Raw genomic sequence first — 25,762 nt, 5'->3', positions numbered from 1 at the left:
TAACATGTCTTTAGCAAATAAAACTGAGTGAAGTGCATGTGGTAGGTCCTTTACGAAGAAAAAGGATGGATAGGAACCCAATATCGAACCTCCTGATCCTCCTTGGGAAATTGTTTTCCAATGTGAGGAGTAATTACTTGTATTTGAAGTTACGCCTCGGGAAATAGTTTTCCAGTTTGAGGAATAATTGCTCGAATTTGAAGTTACAATTTTCCCATCTGTTAAGTACGAGATGAGCCATTGGAAAGCAGTGTGCCTGATTCTATAAACCTGTCATTCGTGGACAAGCAAGGAGCTATTCACTGAATCGACTGCATGGGTCAGATCACAGAATATTTCTGTGACCTTCTTACATGTGGAATATATTTTCCAATAAATTCATTGATGGCATTTACAGTGTTTGAATTAGATCAAAATATTCAGTAATAATTCATTATTTCATACTGTAATGCCTATTTGATGTTGCTACACTCAAACTTCATATGGGGAAATTGATGATATATTTTGAAGTTCTTTGTGTTGGGTGTGTTGCCTTTTGTTTTTGACGAAGTTCTCAGGCTACGTAAGTTCAAGAGGTAAGAGGGAAGTTGTGTTTGTATTGCGAATTGTGTGTGAAAGTTTAGTTGTTTATCAGTGTATTTACAACCTTAGAATGTTTGTTCAGATGGGTTGAATTGCCGAGAGAGAGAGAGAGAGGAAAAAAACTTAAGTTATTCTTAGAGTGAATGTACGTACTTCCAGTGAGATATGTTTGAAACATAGATATTGGAGGTTTTTGTCATTTTATGAATGATTAATAGTTGTATATAGAAATTGGGTGTATTACAGGATGGAGGCGTTAATACCGGTGATCAACAAACTGCAGGATGTGTTCAGTACTATTGGCGCCGACTCTATACAGTTACCTCAAATTATAGTAGTCGGCACGCAGGTATGTACAATAACTGCAGAACGGTGTTTACATCTGATGACATAAATAAGTAAGTGTTATATGTTACAAGTTCTTAGTGAACATCGAGATTAATTCTGTTGTACTCCGGTTTAAGTACGGTATATGTCGGATGATAGCGCAAGCGAATGTAATCACAAGACCGGATTTATTTTGTGAAACTGTTCTGTAGAAAATGATACTTAGTTCGAAGAAGAGCTCTGTGACAAGTGCATAATTTCTTTTAAGGAGCTACATTATTGTAGCAGAAACTATTTTTGTGACTTTATATCGTTTCTTGTAAACGTCCATGGAAGGTGGCATGGTGCAAGGCCTTTCTACTTTTATGGCAGCGATTGTATAGTTTTTTCAGTGACAGGGAATATGTGGTATTGATAACGGTTTTATTGTGACATTGTTAATATTAATTTTCATTAAAAATTTTAATGTGTTTATGTGGATGCTCCAAAACATCAAATAGCGAACAGAATTTTTTGTTTATGATCTGGCATCAGCATTATAATGTTCACATATTGATTGATAATGCATCAGAGATACCACAGTTGGGCCCTGATGCCTTTCAAATCTGCATGTGACATTTGAAGAATGTTGGTATTATTTTCATTAGGGTGCAGTGGGAACCACTCCGAATGATCATGATCAACAACCTTATCAAGTGAAGAATTTATTTTTGTAAATAAATTTAAAAAGTATATCTGCAAAAATCTTCCTTATGAAGAACAGCTATCAGTGATTTAGAATGATCAATTCATTTTCAATTTAAAAAAAAATGCTTCTTGGCATTATAATAAGATTACCTTTGGGGAAAAAAAACAACAACTAAGGAGTTCTGCATAATCATTTCAAAATATTTCCATTTTATGTTATGCCTGTGCTATATGACTTTATCCATTGTTTTGGCATCTTTCTTACATTATGAAACTTCGAAGGTTTTTGAGGGCTTGTGCTCTGATATTTGTGATCGTGGTGTTATAGCGATCACTAGAGACACAGCACTTTGCCTCAGTTATGATGAAATATAGTGTGTTTGCTTCAAAAAGTGTCCAATAGTTAATGCACAAATCTGCTTTAATTAGTTATAGTAGTGATTATATGAAAAGAAAAATGGTAATAGGCCTACTGACTGATGATCCTGAAATCCCTGGACAGGTGGTTGCTGGACAATATAAAACAATGTCAGCAATGCAACACTATGTGATTTGAACTGATTGCCATGGGAATCAACTTGCAAGCTGTTTATTCTGTGCACACACTTGGCTAGTCCAGTTAATCTACTGCAACAACCTAAAAGTTTAATGTCTCTATTCTCCCAATATTTTTTTTTCTTCCTACTGAATCATGCCAGTACTATGTACTGTGATGCTATACATTGGCCACCACTGAATGTGTGATGATTGGATGCCATACAGTTAAAGAGAACTATGAACACTGAAAACAATATGGAACATGCAGTAGCATTGCTAAATCAGCTTGCGTTTGCACTGTCACATTTGTCTTAAAAAACTAGGCATGATGTTTAAAAATGAGAACAGTCGTTACTGCGCTAGCAATTCTGGTGGAACTGTCTATAAAAGTCAGTCAGTGTAATGGAAACCTATTGAGATTAATTTGGTGCAGCAGAGAAAACTGGTTTTTCTGTACTGACATCAACCAGGATTTATAGACTACATCAGTAGTATCATCTGCAGTGCATATGATACATATTTGATTTGGAAGATAGTGTAACCGTGATAGTATGCCATATAAGATACTTGGAGATCCTCTTTTAGTGTAACAGTGAAAAGGCGCCCTGAATTCTAATAAAAGAGCAAGAAGAGAATATGGCCAGAGTCTTAGGGTCTCAGTAATTGATCTAGTTCCATTAGGCAACAATGCTTGTACAGCTGGGTGATGTCTTTGGGCAGTTGTCGTAGACATCGCCTGGTTGCATTCCCGTAAGCTATTTTAACAGTTTGTATGCTGGGGGAAGGTAAAGTTCCACATTTGTATAGTGTTTCGGTGTTGTTGGTGGTGGTCTCTGTCCCCCCCCCCCCCCCCCTCCCAACCCCCTCTTCCCCCTACCTGTTGCCCACTGTTGTTCCATCTTTGGATGATCATCAGTGTCGATTAATTGCTGAGAGGAGGTACGCTTCACTTCCACTAACATTAAAGAACATAGGGACACACTGTAAGAAAACAGATGCTTAGCTGGGTGGTAATGTGCTTGCCTCTCATGCAAGCGGGCCTGGGTTTGATTCCTGCCCAGGTTGGAGATTTTCTCCGCTCGTGAACTGGGTGTTGTGTGTCCTCATGATCATTTCATCCTCACCACTGGCTCACAAGTCGCTCAGTTTGGTGTCGACTGCAATCAGACTTGCACTTGGCGGTCGTACTTCACCAGATGGGGCCTCCTGGCCAACAGTGCCGTACTCTCATCATCATTTAGTGAAGCCTGATGGATAAATCTTAATAGCAGAGGGGTCAGTGCAGTCATAGCCCAAGATGTTAAACGAAATATTTGGAGGTATTGTGTGGACTCACTTGCAATGTACTAATTTTATGAACTTTCAAAAGGCACACTTGGCAGGAAGTTCACAACACAGTTGCAAGGAGGAAAAGAGCTTTAATAAGTGGCTTGTTTGTATAAATACTGACATTATATTTCTGTGTAATATAAGAAATAGGACCTATATCACAACTGGCAGTTGTAGTAGAGTTACTGAATTTAATAGCAGATAATGCTGCTAAGTTCTACAACATGTTACCAGACAGGTTCTACCATTGAGTTACACTAAAAGAATAGGAAGTTCAAGGAATAATATTGAAGTTTATGGTGAGTCATGAATAAAAAGAGAAACACCAGGGCAAAAAGGAGCTCAACATATTATGTCTTCTCCATGGGAAGATGAAAGTGATGCTTCACCAGAGTTCTGTGAAATATTCACTATCAGCTTCTTTTCTATAATTGGGAAGTTGAATGAAAGTTTTATTGGTACAGCCAGATATGCAGGAGTTTTCAAAGCTGGTGTCTAGAGACAGTTAAATCACTTGTAGCTATAAGGAAGGGGGAACCTTAATTAATTATTGAATTGCTGGAGAGTTGAAACTAGGGTGTTTATGTGCAGACCAGAGTACAGTACATTAGTGTCATTCTGTCACCTGTGTTTTTCAAGTGTAATCAATTCATTGATAGATTAAAATGCTTCTTCACGTCTCTCTATTAAAAAGGATAAAGGGATAACAAGGAAAGTTATAGGCCTGTTTCCCTGCTGCAGGTTTCCAGAGATTCTTCAGAAGACAGTTTATGTGAAAGCAGGGTGGCGATTCTTCAGGAAAACCTGGAATTCCCAGGGAATTATAATTTATCTGGAAAACTTGGGGAAATGTCTGAGAATTTGAGGAATTTCATACATTATTTGGGAATTCTGTGTATTTAACATAGCACTGAAATTAAATTTTACTGAGTTTTATAAATCACAAATTTTAAAATATTTAATATTTCAAAGTGTGTTAATTGAATGCATGTTATTCCATGTTAATAATTAATGTTTTAAAACTATTGTTAGGCTACTGCTTATGGCTGACATATAGCTCATAGGAAAGGAAAGAAAAGAAAAGTTATTATTGTGGTGACATATACCTCACTCTCACCCCACCTCACCCCCTCCTCGTAAACTATTAATTTATTTGGAGCTTCTTACCCCATCTTCCTCCTCACACCTGGAATTCGTAGGGAATTTTTTTCCAAGTTTGAGTAGTACCCTAGAAAGACTAATCTCTGCACTATTAATTCATTTTTGGGCTTGCAGTTAGTGTTCAGGAAGCAGAAATAAACATTGAATGCAGTTTATTCTTTTCTCAGTAAGGCACTTTTAGGGCGATAGTAAATACCTTATTTTATTTAAGTAATGTATTTGATTATGTGGACGCTGATACACTTTTGTATAAAGTGAAGCATTATGTTAAAGGGAAAGCAAACACCCACACTACATACGGTGTTAGGTACAGAAATCTTATAAAAGTGAAATTTTTTACTCAGTGAAAGCATGTTATTTCCCAGTACAATAGGGAAGGAGGTAAGTAGCGAGACTGGTTGGTAATTATTATTATCAATCTTAGCATACTATATTTCTTGTAGAGGGGTCTGAGAATAGCACATTTCAGCCCAGCTAGAAATATACATTTCAATGGTGGTGTATTGGCTATGTGACTAAAACGTGTGTGTGTGTGTGTGTGTGTGTGTGTGTGTGTGTGAGAGAGAGAGAGAGAGAGTGTTGTCAGAGCTTGGAGTAATGATGATTTGTCTATGTGGATATGACATTGTTTTTTGCATGTATATTATTCCATTTTTCCCCTTAACTTTCCATTCCAATCTTGTGAGCTACTTCCAGGAAGCTGGGAAAAAGCCATCGATATTTGTAACTTATTATTTGGCTGTTTTTCTTTAATAACAAGGTTCTCATATTCTTTAACTGATTTCCTGGTTTCTATTTCAACTATTGGCCACAAATATTTAATTTTATTATTTGCATTCTTCATTTCAGACGTTACGCAGATCGTTTGATTTTTAATCACTTTCCTTAAGGTAGCACACCATTTCTTGATATGTGACATCTACTTATGTCATCCTCAAAATTACAGTTTCCTTTTCCTTCCACCTGATATTTGAACTCCTGATTCCGAAGCTTTTAGGCTTGCTTATGCCATGGGAAAGCAGTTATTAAAAGTTTGCAAGGCAGTTATTAAACGTTTGCAAGCAGCCATCTAGAAATACATTAAACTCAGAACTGGCATCTGTCACATTATAGCCCACTCTACCAAGCTTCCTGCAAGGCTACCTTGAAGCATTCTGTTGTCTGTTCACTCTGTTTTTCATTATACCACCAAATATAACATAATGTAGTTTTCGTTATAATAGAGGGAAACATTCCACGTATATAATGTAGTTTTCTTTTTAAATATATATGTTAGAAATAGTTTGTGTTTAAAATCTCTTTTCTCACCAATGAGATGTGATTTTTCATTGTTTTTAATATATAATATGATCCACATTAGAGTTGTTTGGTTTTGTGTCCTGCACTGTAAGCTCCTATTTATTTAAAAAAAATTCTTGATGAGATGATTGTGACTGAACCCAGTCTGTTGTTACAGAGCTCGGGCAAGAGTTCAGTTATTGAGGGTATAGTTGGTCGTTCTTTTTTACCACGTGGTGTGGGCATAGTCACCAGACGCCCTCTGGTACTGCAGCTCATATATAGTCCTAAAGGAAGTACACGTCATAGGTCAGCTGAAGAAGGTAATTAATTATTATTGTAGTTGACTACACATGTACTTCTTTCATATTTGTAATAAACAAGCCCATTCCTAGAATATAAATTTTTGTATCATTACATTTAAAATAATGCTGTCAGTTATACTTCCATTACAATTTTTTTCATGTCGCCCTGTAATGACGAAAAGGAGAATTTTTCCGATGTGGGAAGCTTGGAAAGAATTGGCTGATTCTTTTGCAGCCATAAGGATTGTTAGGAATACACTGTGGCAGTGTTGTGTCTCTTTGGCTGCCATTTTCACACTATTAGATATGAGGCTTTATGTCAGTGAGAGACTGACTGGAAGCAAGGACTAGTAATATTTAGTATAGAATAAAAATCCCAAAACATTACAAGGCCCAATGAAAGGTTAAAAATATTTTTAATATAGTTTGTGGTAAAATCTACTGAAAAGTTGTAGCTGCTAATCCTCGTTTATTGTGGAATCAGGCTGCAGCCAGTTTCACAAAAATGAATCATATGTTCAGGTTAAATCTTGCTGGAATACATTGAGATAGGATTTACTAGTAGTTGCATCTGCACAGCTGAGTTAGCTGTTCTTAAATGTACTATCAGGACTGCAACACTGGTTCAAATTAGTATGTCCCTCATTTATTACCCATAATCGTCTAAAATTATTGATGAATCTTTCAACCTCCATTTCCATTTGATGATAACTGGATGTGTGCCTTATAGAAAGTTGGGAAACTGTATTGATTTAATGGCTTAATGTAAACAAGCCAAATTAACCTGAAGAGATCAGTTCATTATTGTGAAGCCGGTTGTACATTGATTCCTCAATAAATGAGAATTAGCAGCTACCAGCAGCCTGTACAATTTTTTAGAAGACTTTACAACAAACATTTTTTATAAATGATTTCTTATCTATCTATAGACAAAGCTGCAGTTGCTCACATAGAAAACTTAAATGTTTAGTGAAATGGTCAAACTGTACAAAGATATTATAGTGTGTGTAACACTCCCTTGTAGCATCTATGCCGACCATGCTTTAAGCTGAATAATAGTATTATAATTTATTGAAAAAGGGTACATTGAGCCAAACCATAACAACTCTGATTACATCTGGTTGTGGGAGATATTGCCAAATATCTGTAGGTGTGCATGTACAGATACACCACTTTCAAGATAAATGCTAAGGTTGCACTGGACTCACATTCAGGATGATGATGGTTCAAATACCTGTCCCACCATCCAGATTTAGGTTTCCTGTGATTTCCCTGATTCCCACCAGCTAAATCCATTGTTGTGAAGGCACTGGAGCAGATGAGATATGGAGATGGAGGAAAACTCCATAGTTGTTACGACATCTTTAATGCTTTAAAAGCAGTCAAATAGATTTAGTCCAGAAGATGCAGTATATAATGCTTCTTCTACAAATGCTGGAGGAAATAATAATCTGAATACACATGGGAAGGAAATGAAATGAGGTAGTGGATAAAACACCAAAAGCAGCAAGCCTCTAAATCCCTGCTGTTCACTTAATGTCCTCCTACAGAGGAGAATTAGTGCACGACGAACTGATGTCAGTGAGGTCACAATCTACCCACTTAACACCTCTTTCTAATATTATAGGAAAGACAAAGGTAATTCTTAGTTGTCTTTCTGTTGGGCATTGTCCTTGTAAATGTTTCTACTTCCTCTGATAAGAAGGCTGCAAGGAATGCATTACTTGCATAGTTCTCACTGTGTACAATATTTTAGCTTCCTGTGTACTATGCTAAGGATATGAAAACTTTTGAGATTACCTTTAATTTTTATTTGTGATTTGTTCATTCATTCATCTAAGGATAATCTCAGAACTGTGCAGGATTTGTCGTCATAATACAGTGAAAGTAAATGGCTGAAATGTAGACTTGCATGTAGTACATAAGGATGTTTTTATGGAGGTAGGATAGGTGATAATAGGGCAGATGATAATGAGATGACTGTAATATAGATGTTATAATTTTATATAACATCAGAATAGCTGTAGTTTAAAGGGGCAGATAATTAAATGTGTTTTAGAGTGGCTGATTTACTTTATGAAGTGTGTGATCTATTGACCATATCTACATGCTGAAATGTTTGATCAGAAGTTCAGATGTTTGTTTTTATGGACTAAAATATGTTTTAAGAGAGTGGTGAATTTGTATGCAATATTTTAAATACTATATGGAGGACAGTCTATTTTTACCTAGCTTAAAATTTTTAATTACTTTCATCCCATTATTTCAGAATATGCTGGGGACCTTGATGCTCAGTACCCTAAAATTAAATATGCCCATACAACACTAATATGAACCGTGGTTTGTTTGTGTACGACAAAGTAGGACATTTAATGTATGTGACTCGCTGGCCACTGTTTTCTCTGTATAAACAGTTGCATAGTTCTGCCAACATCCAATGTGAATAAAATTTTGCTTAAAGATCCAGCAGGTAATTGTAAAATGAAGTTGCATTTATTTTTTTATATTTTTGAAGAATGTAGTAGAAAATGTACACATTGGTTCCTTCAATAACGCTACAGCATATTTCCTTCCTCGTATTGGCTAACAGAACATGTTATATTTCTAATGACCTCCGTCGATAGAGATGAACTCCAATCGAACTTTCTTCTCTCCTTCTGATCCATCAGTAATACAGAGTTACAGTATATCCCTTGCTGAGGAATGAAAATGTTGTGGATCTGCATAGAAACGAAAACGATTCTCCTATTGACATAGGCTCTTATTTGACATTGACTTTCATCTACATTCAGATGCTGTGTGTGTGTGTGTGTGAGGTGGGGGGGGGGGGGGGGCACACACTCACTTCACGACAGCACCAGTGATTGTATGAAAGCAAGGTTGAGAACATCCTCTACTATCTGTAACTCTGAATTAATGTAATGAATGTTTCACTTACTGTAGACTGATGGACTTGTCTCATGTGAAGCCCCCAGGCACTGATTGAATTTATAAGAAGATATCCAACATTACAGATACATCTCTGCAGTTTTGATACACATTGTAAACCCGGGGCCAAAGTATCGTAGCTTGCTGGTACAGGAATCAAAACAAAGTTGCACAACCCATTAATAATGCGGAGTTTGTGTGGTAATTCATTTTCTGCTTTTTGTGGGGAACAGTTATGTAAAAATCCTTGCTAAGTTAGTGGAAATGTACAGCAACAGTATATCTTCGTGACACAGTGGTTACACTTCACCACTGCCAATGTGGCAAACAAGTCTGAACGGTGTACAGCAATGTGGTAGACCCTCGCTTTGTGAAGAATTGGGAATTGCAAGAGAAGTGGAAGCCCTGGTGCTGAAAGACCAGTGTGTCACATTTGAGACAGAAGTGGAAAAAGTGAAAAAAATAGTAATGGATGAGTTTTCAGTGTCACGCATGACATTTTGAACATGATGATCACCACGCACTGGTATCTATGAGTACTCATCCTCATTCGTAGAGCCCACTGAACCAAGGCATTGACAGAAGAGATTGCATTGGTGTCAGCACAATCCAGGTGATGTCTTTAGTTGGTAGTCGCTATGCTGGGTGTTTCACTGTGGTCCCACGACAAAGGAGCAAAGCAGACAATGAGAAAGTGGAGTTTTCGCTGGCGAAAAAGATGAAGGCATGACCATCATCGGGCAAGGTAATGCAGAGTGTTTTATGAAACTGCCATAGTGCGTAGCTATCAGATTTATGATCGTAAGGGGTAAAATGCTACGAAAAATCTCCTGATGAGGTTACGGGAGTCTGTCGAGGTGAAGTATTGTGGGAAAATATCGAAGGAGGTGTTTCTTATCGACCACAACTCTTTAGCTTAATGTTCCATGAACGTAGATAACTGCGTCAGTAATGTTGACCTAATTGTCTATGGGATGAAAGCTAAAAACATTTACTGTCACTTTAATAAGAATAATAAAATTGTTTCTGATGTATTGGTCAGATTGGAACAATGTTAGGTTGGACGTCGCCGCAGCAGTCTAAATAAGCCTCCCCACCACAAATATCAAATAGTTATTCAGTAATAAAGTTCACTCTCCTATTTCATACTTACTAAGCATAAACTGCTGACAAAATTCAGCCCCCAGGGGCTCAGCATTTGGTTGCTGGGTACAGGCTTGGTGACCCCAGGTTCCTGAGCTGGGGACTGGTAAGCACCATCAGTCCTCTGTTACTGTAAGCTCTGGGCATGCTTCAGTAACCACCATGCGGTGATTTCGGATATCGGGGACCTCAGCTTTATTGCCTGGGTCGCGAGGAAGGTACATACCTCTATTAAAAAAAAACACCTTAACCTCAGGGTGTGCTACGTGCTGATTAGGTGAGTGGCTGTTGAGGTAAAACAGTCTCTAGTGGGCAACCTCTGGGGCTCATGTTGCCCCCCAGTTCTATAAGGCTTGCTCAGGCATGCAGAGTTTTGCCTGGGTCAACGGTTGTTTCCCTAGTATCTCATGGGATCCCTATGGAACGGCCTCATCAAACTGCTGCTCCTGGGGGGGGACGGGTGTACTGTCAGGTGTACCTACACCCACTCATCAAAGAGAGTTCTGTTGGTCAGTCCTCCTGAAAAGAAGTGTCAGAGTCATAGTAACAGGGCATTAGTGTGCCATAACACTTTCATTGTAATCAAGTGAACAGGAGGAACCTTGGAGAAGGTCTCCCCTTTCTATATTCACAAGGCGTTGGAAGGTATTGCTGGGTCTCTAAAAAGTGTCAAACGACTTAGCAGTGGAACACTTCTAGTTGAAACTGCTAATTCAAACCAAGTATCTAAGCTTCTGGGATGTAAGGCCTTAGCTGACTACCCAGTCGAGACTGAGTTGCATAACACCCTTAACTTTAGTAAGGGCGTGGTTACCTGCTCTGATATAATGGGGGTGGACCCTGTGGAGTTAATGTGAAGAATGGAAAAATAAAGGCATCACGGAAATACAGAACTATATGAGGAGAGTGAAGGGCAAATTGGAAAAATCTGCAACATTTACTTGAGCGTTTGGTAATCCAGAATTACCTGACATATCCTTGCAGGCTATATTCGCCTTAAGGTTCGCCCATTTGTTCCTAACCCAATGCAGTGCTTCAGATGTCAGAGATTTGGCCATACCACTATGGGATGTAATGGGAGTGTTACGTGTGGCAACTGTGAAGGCTCAGCTCACGAATTGGACAACTCTTGTACACTGCTCCAGAGATCACCAAGTGCAGAGCAGAAAGTGTGATGTTTACAATGAGGAAAGGAAAATTCAGGAGTCAAAAGTCAAGAGATTCTTACCATGTGCTGAAGCTAAAAAGCTTTCAAAGATAAGTGACCTCCTGTTTTTGCTACTTCTGTTGCATCAGCCCTTAAGATGCCAATTGCCAAGTGCAATACCTCTGCACAAACTCGGACCACAGATGTTGTTGGTGTACCTGTGGGGGAAACGCTACATTTGGAACAGAAGTCATTCAGAAGCCATTGGCAATGGGCTTACCACACAAGCCAGATACCACTTCCCACCGTCAGATGCCTACTAAGCTGTCCCCTCAATCCAGGCAACCAACTCCTCCCATAAGTAAAGAAAAACGCCCTTCAAATAGTTCAAAGTCAAAGGAAATGGTAGGTAAACCTTTGGATTGGCAAGCTCTCTTTTTCTCTGATTGGGACTGCCCCCCCTCCCCGCCCAACCTCCCCAGTAAATCCCTGCCTCCAAGGGAGAAAGAAAAGAACAACCTTCGCTAAATAGTGGCTTCCACAGGGACTTCTCTGTTGCAGTGGAATTTAAATGGCTATCAATCACATTTGGAAGAATTCAGCTCCTGGTGTAGGAGAAACAGTTCTGCATCTGCTTACAAGAAACGCATCTTAGTCACTGACAGCTGCATTATGCAGTTACCACTTCTATGGGAAGGACGGTATTACTGGAGGCAGGGCTAAAGGTGGAGTGGCTGTTTTCATTGAGGACAGATGCCACTTCTCTCCTGTCCCTCTTACCACGATCATACAAGCAATTGCTGTGCACGTTCTATCATGCTTTAACGTCACAGTGTGTTCTTTGTGTCTTCCACCTAATGATGCTTTGGATGCAGATGCACTGCCAGAACTCCTACATGCACTCCCACGCCCGTTCCTAGTTGTGAGGGACTTCAGTGCACACAGTAAACTGTGGGGCTCCAGGGATCAGATGATCGAGCGACTCTTCCATTCTGAGAATATCTGCCTTCTGACTGCGGGTCAGATGACACACTTTTCCACAGCTACAAGGTCTTTTACAGCCATTGACCTTTGTTTTTGTTCCCCAGCTATTACAGACTCAATTTAATGGGAAGTGGCTACGGATTTACATTCTGGTGACCACTTCCCAGTGTGGATCCATCTGCCGACTAGAACGGTGGCTGACAGAAGACCATGAAGATGAAGATGGATGATACAAAGGACAAATTGGTTGCAGCACAGTCGACACGCTGTTTTTGTACAAAAGGATTGTGCACAGGAGATAGTGGCCCATATCACTTGTGAGATCCAATGGGCTGCCACAGCGTCCATCACCCGGTGTAGTAACCACCTCAGACGATGGCCTATACCTTGGTGGAATGACAACTGTTGATTGGCAGTCATAGCCAGACGAACAGCTGTGTGGGACTTCAAACAACATCCAACTAAAGAAAACCTTCACGCCTTAAGATATGCGAGGTGAGTGATGAAAGAACTGAAGAGGACTTCCTGGAAGGAATTCAAGACTTCCATTAGAAGTTCCACTTCCACTGCAGAAGTTTGGGGCTCAATAAGACAGATTTCAGTTATGGGTAGTACCCATCCCCTTATGGCCTTGTCAAGTAGTGGACCTTGGTGGACACGCCAGAGCACATGGCTCATGTTTTAGCTGAACACTTTTTTACTGTCATTACATCATCTAGACAAGTTTCTGGTTTTGAGGTGTTCCGTAGTACTGCAAAGATGAGGAAGCTCAATTTATTCTTGCATAATGAGAAAGTTTACAACCTTCCATTCTCCACATTGGAACTGGAATCAGCTTTGTCTGCAGCCAGACACACTGCTCCAGGCCCTGATGAGATCCATTATGCCATGCTTCATCACCTGTGCCCTGAAGCAAGAGGACAGCTTCTTTCTTGTTTCAATGAGATCTGGTTTGATGGACAGTACCCCGTGACTTGGAAGGGGGCAGTATTAATTCCATTCTCTTACCAGTGGTATGAGTAAGACTCTTGAATCCATGGTTAACCACCACCTCATATGGCCGCTAGAGTCCCGAGGTTACCTGAGCTGCTCCCAGTGTGGTTTCAGGTGCTACTGTTCTACCCTTGACAACTTAATTCTACTGTAGACAGCGATACAGTAGTCCTCCTTATGCTGAAACTGTTTGGTTTGTGTGTTTTTGACCTCAAAAAAATAATGTGACAGTACTTGGAGGTACAACATTCTTTGCCAACTTCATGAATGGGGACTACGTGGATGCCTGGTACTTCTTATGCAATCCTTTCTCGGCGACTGGCGTTTTAGATACTGTGTTGGAGGTGCCTTGTCTGACTGCTTTGTTCAAGAGAATGGGGTCCCCCAAGGCAGTGTCCTCAGTGTCAAAATTGTTTGCCATCACTATCAATGGGATCTCCTCCACAGTCAGGAGCCCTGTCAAATGCTCTTTGTTTGTGGAAATCTGGGCCAGGACAACAGGTTTTCAGTGCTCACCAGAGAAGATTACATGTGTCAATTTTACCCATGCTCATCAAAGTTTCAACCAACCAGTGCTCATAATGGGGGACAATATTTTATGTTTTCAAGAAACTGCGGTTTTCGGTTTATTCTTTGACTCAAAATTAACTTGGCTCCCACACCTGAAAAACCCATCATCAAAGGACTTAGTCATTGACTATTTTGAAATGCCTTAGTGGAAAAACATGGGGAAGTGACAGGTCCCCCCTCCTGCAGTTTTGTAGGACATTTGTTCAGTCATGTTTAGATTATGGTAGTGTGGTCTACAGATCAGCCCGTACTTCCTAACTCAAGATGCTAGACGCTGTCCACTGTGGGGGCATTCGGATATTGACTGGAGTATTTCAGATCAGCTCAGTTCAGAGTGTGTGTGCAGAGGCTGGTGAACCACCACTATGGATTTGGCGACATATCCTTGTAGCTTGACAGGCACTGAAAATCTCTCAGTATAGAAACAAAAAAGTTTTGTGTAGAGAAACATATAGAAGCGTGTGCCTGTGAGCTTAAATTAAATAAAGGCACATTTATAATTGTAACTGTATATAGGTCCCCATCAGGAAATTTTCATCTATTTCAGAAAAATTTGGACTCCTTGTTGTGCTATCTGTCAGACAGGGGGAAGCAAATTATTATTTGTGGGGACTTCAATGTAGATTCTCTGAAAGAGGGTAATAGGAAAAATGACCTTGAAGTATTACTCGGTTCTTTCAATTTGACACCCGTTATTGATTTTCCTACTCGGGTGGTAAAGGATAGCAACTCACTGATAGATAACTTCTTTATAGACCAAGGTAAGTTTAACCAGATAAATGCTCAGCCTGTTGAGAATGGTCTTTCTGATCATGGTGCACAGCTAGTTACAATATATGACATAGCTCCATTCAGCAATACTAAACAGTCCTTCAAAGTAGTACGTTCAGTCAACAATTTAACAATTGCAAATTTCAGGGAAAGCCTACAGCAGTTAGACTGGGATGAGGTGTACCGTGAACCTGATGCCAATTTAAAATATAATTTATTTCATGACATTTTTGTAAATGCATTTGAAAACTGCTTCCCCAAGAAAATAGTTAAATATACTCGTAAGAAACCTTGTAACAAACCATGGCTTACTAAGGGTATAAAAATATCTTGTAACCGGAAAAGGGAAATGTATCTGACAGCAAGAAAGAGTAGTGACCCAGAAACTATCAAAAATTATAAAAACTACTGTGTTATATTAAGAAAAGTTATTAAAAAATCCAGGAGTATGTGTATCATGTCTGAAATCAGCAACTCTGATAATAAAATTAAAACAATTTTGAATATTATTAAAAGAGAAACAGGTCAACCAAGAGCAGAGGAAGACAGTATTACCATCAAATTGAATGAAAACTTTACGAACAAAAAGTCAGAAGTTGAAAATATTTTTAATAATCATTTTCTAAATGTTGTGGATATAGTAGGATCCAGGTGTTCATTAGAAGATGCTAGGCTGTTAATGGAAGAGGCCATACCTATGCAATTTGATACAATTGAAATCTCACCCACTTCTCCCTCTGAAATTAGGAAAATAATAAACTTGCTTAAAAGCAAAAACTCACATGGAATTGATGGCATTTCCAGCAAAATACTAAAAGCTTGTTCTCAACAGATAAGTAAGATTCTCAGCCACCTGTGTAATAGCTCTCTGGAACAGGGCATTTTCCCTGATAGACTGAAATATGCTATTGTTATACCTTTGCATAAAAAGGGGGATAGATCTGATGTCAACAATTACCGTCCAATCTCCCTTCTAACAGCTTTATCCAAAATTTTTGAGAAAGTAATGTATTCAAGAGTAGCTTCACATATCTGTAAAAATGAAGTACTAACAAAATGTCAGTTTGGTTTCCAGAAGGGTTTTTCAACAGAAAATGCCATATATGCTTTCACCAGTCAAATTTTGAATGATCTGAATAACCGAACACCACCCATTGGGATTTTTTGTGATCTCTCAAAGGCTTTTGATTGTGTAAATCATGAAATTCTGCTAGACAAGCTCAAGTATTGTGGCATGAGTGGGACAGTGCACAAATGGTTTAATTCGTACCTAACTGGAAGAGTGCAGAAAGTTGAAATAAGTAGTTCTCGTAACATGCAAAGATCAGCACATTCCTCAAACTGGGGAACTATCAAGAATGGGGTTCCACAAGGGTCAGTCTTGGGTCCTTTGTTGTTCTTATTATATATTAATGACTTGCCATTCTATATTCATGAAGAGGCAAAGTTAGTTCTCTTCGCTGATGATACAAGTATAGTAATCACACCTGAGAAACAAGAATTAACTGATGAAATTGTCAATACTGTCTTTCAGAAAATTACTAAGTGGTTCCTTGTAAACGGACTCTCACTGAATTTTGATAAGACACAGTACATACAGTTCCGTACAGTGAATGGTATGACGCCATTAATAAATATAGACCTTAATCAGAAGCATATAGCTAAGGTAGAATATTCCAAATTTTTGGGTATGTCCATTGATGAGAGATTAAATTGGAAGAAACACATTGATGATCTGCTGAAACGTTTGAGTTCAGCTACTTATGCAATAAGAGTCATTGCAAATTTTGGTGATAAACATCTTAGTAAATTAGCTTACTACGCCTATTTTCACTCATTGCTTTCATATGGCATCATATTTTGGGGTAATTCATCACTGAGGAATAAAGTATTTATTGCACAAAAGCGTGTAATCAGAATAATAGCTGGAGTCCACCCAAGATCATCCTGCAGACATTTATTTAAGGATCTAGGGATATTCACAGTAGCTTCTCAGTATATATACTCTCTTATGAAATTTGTTATTAACAACCAAACCCAATTCAAAAGTAATAGCAGTGTGCATAACTACAATACTAGGAGAAAGGACGACCTTCACTATTCAAGATTAAATCTTAACTTTGGCACAGAAAGGGGTGAATTATACTGGCACTAAAGTATTTGGTCACTTACCAAATAGTATCAAAAGTCTGACAGATAACCAACAAGTATTTAAGAAGAAATCAAAAGAATTTCTGAATGACAACTCCTTCTACTCCATAGAGGAATTTTTAGATATAAATTAAGAAAAAAAAAACAAGAAAAAAAAACAAAAATATTAAAAAAAATAAAAAAAAATAACGAAAAACAAAAAAACACAAAAAATAAAGTTGTTATATTAACTTAAGTATGTTGTTAAATTAACCTAATTATGTCATGTATTGGAAAATTCGACTCGTTCCACATCATTACGAAATATCGTATTCATGATCCATGGAGCTAGTATTAATCTAATCTAATCTCTGTCGCCACAGTCATTGACATATAGTGCAGTGGTCCAACACACCTTTGAATGGCTGTTCAGGAATCATTCTTATGGGACCAAGCCATTTGGGATGCATGCTACAGACTGTCTCAAGGATCTGGATCTACTGGACGTCAAAATACACAGCCAGGGAGGGAATGCATTGCCGCCTTGGTGTCTTCAGAGGCCCAAAGTGATTTTAAGCTTGACACAGTACAAGAAAACTTGTACTCCAGATTATGTTTTTGCAACTGTGTTTTTGTCCATTTTAAGTATGTACCACAGTTTTATCATTGTTTATACAGGTGGAGTCCAACAAGACTTTGTCCTTGGTTGTTCTGCAGTTTTCTCTGATAGGGTTTTTAAAGTGCGTCTTTCGGAACAGTTTACAAGTTATGATGCGGAATTATATGGCATTCTAATGCCACTGAAGAGGATTCACATACTTGGCCACATTGAGATATAGGGAAACAACATGGCCGACAAAGCCACCTAGGAAGCATATTGGGATGATGCTGTCCATCGGTGTCCCATCCTGTTACATGCTATCATCTCATTTTTCTGACAGATGGAGCATGCATCAGTGGGAGATTGAATGGTTGCAGGTAACAGAAGACAAACTGTGTTCTCTCAAATTGACCACACAAGCATGGTGGACTTCACGTCAGCCTCACCGCTGGAAGGAGGTTCTTCTTACCAGACTGTGCATTGGACATAGCCCTTTAACACATGACTTTCTCTGCCAGTGGGAGGATCCATCACTCTGTGAAGTTCGTGGTGTGCCACTTTCAGTTCAGCATATTTTGGCAATGTGTGGCCTATATACTGATATTAGGACAGCCCTCAGTCTCGATGGAAATCTGCCCACCATCCTCACAGATACTGATTCCAGTGTTGCAAGAATGGTGAAATTTTGTGAACTGTCAGGCCTCATCCCTAAATTAGTGGGGAAGGGAGGCAGACTTTAATGCATTATAAACATGCTCTGCATCTGGGGACAGCTTTCGTCCCCACCCGTGAGATTGGCATGCCGACTTTTCATCAGGGTGCTGATGACAATGATGTTGCGTGCCCCTCACCTCAAATCATCATCATCATCATCATCATCATCAGACTCAACGTTGAAGTTAAGTGAATCGAAAATAGTTCAAGCCCTCAGTATAGTGGTTAACAAACACACCATAAAATTAATATAACTGGACAATACAACAAGTGTTGATTGTTTGAAGTCAAATGAACACTAACACAGTAAAATGCAAGTCTGAAGAGACACGATGTGATGATCCTAAGCGTCGGCCAGTGTGGAATTGAACAGAGTCGCCACTAACAGACAGAGTTAGACTTGATGCATGTAATTCAAAGTTCAATCTAGATTGACACGCAAAAAATTCAAGTTCATCTGGACTACTGGCAGAATAAATTGGAGTCTAGAATACTGTGGATTTTTCTGACTTCCTACTGAACTAATGCAGAATATTTCTGAGTATCATGCCCATTGTCACAGAAAACTTCTGAGTTCAAAAGTGTGCAGCTGGACTGCCACCCGAACCTACATAGGTCTTAGCTCTGCAACTCCATCCAGAACAGTGCTCTTGAGGCCAGATGGCCACCACCTGTAATAAATTTGGCATCCTTTTCTCCAGAAATTCCAAGCTTCTATGTCACATGACTTAGAACAAGTTAGTTAGATCTTTATACAATAATGCAGTCCTAACAGGGTGTGCCTTTAGATGTGCACTAAAAATCTGAATAAAATGACATATTACATTTAATTCTAGAAAATGCACACTGCTCACAAATTGAAGGTAAAAAAATGCATATTTTAATTGCAGTAATTAAATGCAGTTTATGCTTTCTTTGCCTTGAGTGCTTATTGTAAGGCACATATGCATCTCTCTTTCATTTGAATTGATATATTCTTTCCACTGCTGCAGTCAGGTTTAATGTAACTCAAACCATTTTTAAATTAAAGTTAAAACTGTACAAAATAATAAACAATTAATTAAAATAACAAACACGCAAATCTTATCAACAAAGTGTTGGTGATATATATGTGTCTGCCAACACGTACTGACTTGCTGGTAGTGTAACTGTTTTGGCCTACAAATTATGCTGATTTTAACCAAATTTATCATTAAACCATGGCTCATAGGTTAATTCTTTAAGTAATAGAACACATAACTAGCTCAGTCAATGCGTATTGATGAGCAGTGCTAACTTATATGTCAATCTTTTTTGTGCAACTAAAATGAAAGTGCTTGTTAATTATTTACTAAATTTCTGTTAAATTAACCTTCTCAGCACTGTAACTTCCTTTACACATCATCTGAATAGCAAATCAATGTATCTTTTGATTCATTCTTTTTCTCCTCTTCAAAATGGTGTATCGTGCTTTATTGTAATTATGAATGCTATTCATCCCTGTGTGATGTCAGTTGGGCAGATGTGTCACATCTGGTTAGTGCACAGATCTGACAGTTCCATGTAATTTCAGCCATGCCACTCCACGGTACACCACACCCTCCAGTCAGCTGTCAGAGCCACACCAGCCTGGCCTCTGCACCACAGCGTGCCTAATTCAAATGCCATGCTCGACCAAAATCAATCACTTCAGCTCAAGTTGTAGTGCATTGTGACACATCATTCAGAGCAGGACACAGTTGCATGTGCTGCTTCTTTGGGCTGTCAAATTTTGCTTTACCCCTGTGTTGTTCTGATATGGCAGTTAATGACTTGTTTCTCTTTCCTCAGATCAAGAAACTATTCTGTGGCAGTCATTTTCAGAGTGATGATTGATGGTGATTTTTGAGGTGTGACCTCTTGTGAAAAGCCAAATTACAGACTTCTGTAACCAAGGTCTTCACCAAGTCGTTCACCAGTGTGTGAAAATGTCACACTGGAAGTGTAATATGTACAGATGGACTAAGACCATAACTAAGTTTCTCACAGCTTGATTTTTTTCCAGATGATAATTTAAACATTATGACCCACCCTTGTGTATGGTAATGATCTGATTTCACTGTGACAAGTACTGTGTTTAAATAGCCATTGGATCCTCCCATTTCACTCATGGCTTGCAATCACAGTGGCTACTGCAACTCCAGTGTCAACCGCAAGCTGCACAAGTCAACATTGCTGTACATTCTATGCTGGCCAGAGTGTTAATTTAATCATAACTGCTTCTGATGAGCAGGGATAAAATATGGTACAGCTAATGCCTATTGCAGACATAGAGGTATATTTTTATGAGTGCTGAGTTAATAATGGCTGCATTGTATATGAATCAGTGTGACCTTCATACCTTCAAATGCTGTACTTAGTGCACTGTGAGAAAATCTGATGAGCCACTGGAGTGTTATAGGACTAGGGCAATAACCAGTCCATCTGTAGATATTGGATAACTGCCAGTAGCAATCTTATGGAAGTTAGTAATGGTACAAAACGTGTATTATGAGCACAGCCACAGTCAGCTGTTTCTGTTGCTGTTGTTCATGCACTCGTAGAAACATGTGTATTAGTGCCATTGCCCCATTTGGAGTGTGTATGGAGCAGAATGTGACCTAACTGAGTTTTGCATATATGAATGCCCTTGTACAACATTGGAAACCATTTCAGTGTTACTTATTAAGGCCCAAGTTGATTTTATATATGTTTGAGTGTAGAAAGTATTGCATTCCACTTTTAATTTTTAAAACAATTTTACAATATTTTATGTAAGTATTGCAGTTTTAAGTTTTTGTTTTGTGACAAATTTGAACAAGGGGACACAGTCAGCTGCTACACCACTTTCCTTCACAGTATATTCTGGATTTAGCAACTTGATGAGTATATTACGTTGGTTGCCAAACTTAACACTCTTTAGAGTGTGTAGGAGCTAATAAATTGGTCCAAAACTTCCTAGATGCTCCTTTCTTCACAAAGGGAAAGGAAGAGAGTGCCGTTTGGCTGGATATTGGCCCATATGGGAATTATGGGTAGGTAGTTATTGCAGCCATGAAGGTGTGGAGTTCAAATTGTGTAGGTAACTATGTTGTCCTACTACACATAGTGATAATGAGATGTAGAAGACACTTCTTGGGTCAGTGGGTTTGTTACTGGCTGGAGGTGAGTAGAAGTATGTTATGGATTGGCCAAGCAGATATGATAAAGTTGGTCTCAATAGACACTGCCTGTTGATGTGTGAGTTCCTCCTCTATTTTTAGTTAGAATGCATGAACACAACATTAATTTTAAAATTTTATGTGATGTTAGGACTCCCCCCTAAATGGATAGTATGAAGGTTTTAATTTCTAATGCACTGGCTGGGATGGTCAGACAAAGTTTTTTATGTTAATGATCAGCTAGGCTCATGTGTATGAAAAACCGTTTCATATGCTTTGACCTTTTATTAGTCTTCAAATTTTGTGACTTCTGAGAGTGGTCAAAGTAACAGTGAAGTACACATAGTTGAGAAGGCAAGTAAATGTCATTAATTTGTGGTTTTAGGAGCAAAGGCAATAAAGTAGAACTGGAATTATTTTCTTTGTGAGAGAATAATAAAGATACAATACAAATTAAGGTTTTAATTGTATGGATGGATTACAAGGGAAAAAATCACCAGTTCTTTTAATTATTTCTACACACTGAAATATAGGATTGAATCAGTCATCAAAATATTGAAAACTTAATGAAGTATATAACTGCTGTAACAAATTTACTATTGTTGGCCCTGTTTATGTACATGATGATCCCAACATATTTTCACCATAAATATAGTGTGTATTCAATAAGCATTGATACAATTTTATTTTGCACCCCAAATCCATTTGCATTATACTCTGTCCATCGTTTATTCCTTTAAGAACCAGTCATCAAACTGTTCTTCTTTTTTTTTCCGAATACCATCAGCATTCATGGCCCTACACATAAGAGCTAATCATCTTTTAACAAAATCATTGTGCTTGTGAAATTTCTGGAGAGCTACAAACTTAGTGGTGTTCTGGAACATTGTGTAAGTATGAGTAAGTATCACCATTAGTTGTCACGATACAGCAATTATCTCTTCAGTGACTGAAGTAAGGAGTGAGGCTGCAGGTGCATCTGTTACTCTCTGAATTACCCTTGTGGTGCTTCACATTGCACAACTTTCCTACAACTGAAGTTAAATTATTATATAAATTTTGTATACTAATGTAGTTGCCTAGCAAGATGACATTTGAGTTGCATTTGGGAAGTGTGGGATTAAAAGTCCCATGTAGCCATTTCGATTAAAGTAATTTGTGATTTCCCTTGAGTTGCAGGATGCTTATTTGGAAAAGGACATGGCTGACTTGCTTCTCCCATGTAGTGCATTGTGATCTTGAGATTCTTCTCTAATGACCTTGTGTGTGAGAGATTACACTCATGTCTTCCTTCCTTCCACTAGCCTAAGACAGAATTCTTTTGTGGCTGAAAGTAAATAAATTTTGGGATAAACTCTGAATTGCCAAAACTTGGGTAGATTAAGAGGCCTACTTCCATAGCTGCGTGGTCAGCACATCTTTTTTGACTGCCCTGCAGAGGATCAGAGTTAAATTACTCTTACTGCCAGGGATGTTTCCTTGATGGAAGGCGTGGAACAGGCTCCACTTAGCCACTTAGTCTTGTTATGCCAATTGAGGAGATACTTGAATAAGAAGTAGCGGCATCGACGTCTGGGAAGCCAACAGTGGCCTTGCAGGGTGGTGTGTTGACTCCGTCCCCATCTGTACCACATCCAAATGATGCCTTATGACAACTGATTTGCATTGTGTGGTCTTCTGAGCTTGATCAAGGAGTTTAGGTTAAAAATAAAGTAGTCTGAAGTACGTTGTTTTTTTTCTGTTGTAATATTAAGATCATGTTTAATAAATGTTGCTTTTGTCATCAGCTAGTCATCCTAGGATGTGAGCATTGCTGTTTGCTGTTTCACAAGCATTATTGAAATATCAGAAATAAAGTGAAATTTGTGACTGGATTCAGGTAGGGAGGTGCAACATGTTATCTTGGATGGAGAGTCGTCGTCGGGTATAGAAGTAAGTTCCCAGGAAAGTGTGTTCGGACCCTTGCTGTTCATGTAGTGTATTAATGACCTCGTAGACAATATTAATAGTAAATTCAGACCTTTTTTTCTGAGATGGTGCAGTACTCTATAATAACGTATTTTCTGAAAGAAGCTGCACAAGTATTCTGTCAGGTGTGAAGATTTGCAGCTAGCTGTAAATGTTCAGAAATGTAAAATTGTGCATTTCACGAAATGAAAGAATTTGGTACCCTATGACTATATAGTCAGTGTGTCACAGTTGGAATCTGCCAACTCATAAAAATACTTGGCTGTAGCATTTCCTACAGATATGAAATGGAATGGTCACGTAGGCTCACTTGTCAGTAAAGTAGAAGGTAGACTTTGGTTTATTGGTAGAATACTGGGGAAATGCAGTCAGTCAGCAAAGGAGATGCTTTCAAATCACTCACGTGACCCATTCTAGACTATTGCTACAGTTTGTGGGACCTGTACCAAGTAGGACTAACAAGGGATGGTGAACATCTATGGAGAAGGGCAGCATGAATAATCACAGTTTTGTTTGACCTGTGGGAGAGTGTGCACAGAGATACTGAAGAAACTGAACTGGCAGACTCTGGAAGATAGATGTAAATTATGCTGAGAAAGCCTATGTACAGTATTTAAAGAACCACTTTAAATGATGGCTCTAGGAATATTCAGCAGCCTCCTACATACTGCTCGCGCAGGGATCAAGAGTAGGAGATTAGATTATTTACAGCACACAAAGAGGCACTAACTCAATTATTATTCCCACACTCCATACATGAATTGAATGAGAAGTGGCTTGTGGAGTACAGATGTAGATAAGAGTATTTGATTATGCTCTCTCGTGTATCTGTAGAAAACACTCTCAAAGACCATATTACAGCCGACAATTATGTGAACAGTTTAGGTGATCAGGTGCACCCCATGATTCACATGTTGTTTCCTAACAGTGACGCCATATTTCAGGATGATAATGCACCCATTTACACAGCCAGGATAGGCTGGAGCATGCAACTGATCTACAGTGTCTTCCCTGGCCAGCACAGTCTGCAGACTTGAACATTATCGGACTCTTGTGGGTGTCATTGGAGTGCAGACTCCGGAGCAGATTTCTGCCTCCCTCATCACTACAGGATTTAGAAGGGGTTCTGATCGAAGAGTATGAGAACAAGGGCATTATTTTAATGTCCCAGTGGCAGAGTTAAAAATGTGTATTTGGAACTGATTGTGTAATAGGAGAGGTGTAGAACAGATGATACAAGAAGAGTTGGGATATCAGATTATCAGTAATTGCTAAACTAAATTTGGTTAAAGCAACATAGGAGCCTTCAAAACTACAAGGGCATTCTGCAAAGTAATGCCTGTGAATTTTTTTATCTGAAAACTCTTCTAGCTTTTTAAATAAAACAAACATTATTAACATTCTTCATCTTTATTCTTCGTGTCTACATACATATTTCTCAACATAGTAACCTTGGCAATGAACGCATTTCTCCCAACAAGAGAGCAGTGTGTTGATGCTCTCACCATAGAATGTTTGACTTTGTTGACGGAACTGCAGCCTCACCTCTGCTTGCACCACTTTGTCACTATCAAAGTGAAGTCCTTGAAGTTGTTATTTAAGTGTTGGAAACATGACACTGTCATACTAAAGGAAAGGGTGCTCTGTTTATGGACGAACTCTTTGTGTTCAAAGCTCAATTATAACCTGCTGTTTCTCATGCTCTGACATAGTTACATTACACTGCCATGTTACACACTGCAATTCGGGGTCCTATAGTGGCAGAGGGCTGCAAATACAGTGGACATTCAAAATAATCTGAACAGTGGTAGTAATGGGATGGTTGTGTTTGATGGTCAACAATGCAGATAACGCAGGTGTCGTGCTGGACTGTGCATGTTGAGTATGGATTAGGCAACAGTGCAGATTGTTTACAAGTAGTGCACACTTCGTATTTGCATTCAGAGACCGAGGTCAACGTGCAGTGAATGACCTAAAAGGGTTCCAAACAGGGTAGATTGTGGGGGCTCAGTTAGGTGGAGCATCAGTAACCAAGACAGCCAACTTAATGTATGTTTAAACAGCAACTGTTTCAACAGTCATGGCAGCCTACACAAAACATGGGAAGACATTGTGTAAACATAATAGTGGGCACAATTCAAAACTAAATGACAGAGATCGTCGTACGCTAACGCAAATTGTCAAAACAACACAAAACTCCGAGGGCTAATGTGACTGCAGAGCTCAATAGCCAACTTAGAGACCCCATATCTGTTGACACTGTCTGCTGAGAACTCCATAAAGTAAATATTCATGAACGAGCTGCTATACCGAAACCATTAGTGACGACAACTAATGCAATGAAGTTTAAAACGTGGTGTTAGGAGCTTAAAACCTAGACAGGTGATCAGTGGAAACACGTCACATGGTCTGATGAGTCAACGTTTTCATTATTCCCAACATGAGGCTG

General features: G+C 38.8%; 1 protein-coding gene across 5 annotated transcripts in view; it reads left to right on the top strand.

Moving 5' to 3' along the window:
- Positions 1-551: 551 nt before the first annotated feature.
- LOC126469734 (dynamin-1-like protein) overlaps positions 552-25,762 on the top strand; it is a 107,835-nt gene continuing 82,624 nt past the window's right edge. For 2 of the 5 annotated variants that reach the window (XM_050096939.1, XM_050096936.1), the window contains exons 1-3: positions 559-727; positions 829-931; positions 6,080-6,224. In XM_050096939.1, coding sequence (XP_049952896.1) covers positions 726-727; positions 829-931; positions 6,080-6,224 — 250 coding nt within the window. In that variant the 5' untranslated portion in view covers positions 559-725. Of the gene's footprint in view, positions 728-810; positions 932-6,079; positions 6,225-25,762 lie in introns of all 5 variants that reach the window. The other 3 variants (XM_050096938.1, XM_050096937.1, XM_050096940.1) reach the window with 3 other exon arrangements.

This window comes from Schistocerca serialis, chromosome 3 (assembly GCF_023864345.2).
Source record: "Schistocerca serialis cubense isolate TAMUIC-IGC-003099 chromosome 3, iqSchSeri2.2, whole genome shotgun sequence".
Classification (NCBI taxonomy): domain Eukaryota; kingdom Metazoa; phylum Arthropoda; class Insecta; order Orthoptera; family Acrididae; genus Schistocerca; species Schistocerca serialis.
The sequence above is the reverse complement of the archived record's forward strand: the minus strand, read 5'-3'. Positions and strand labels throughout refer to the sequence as shown.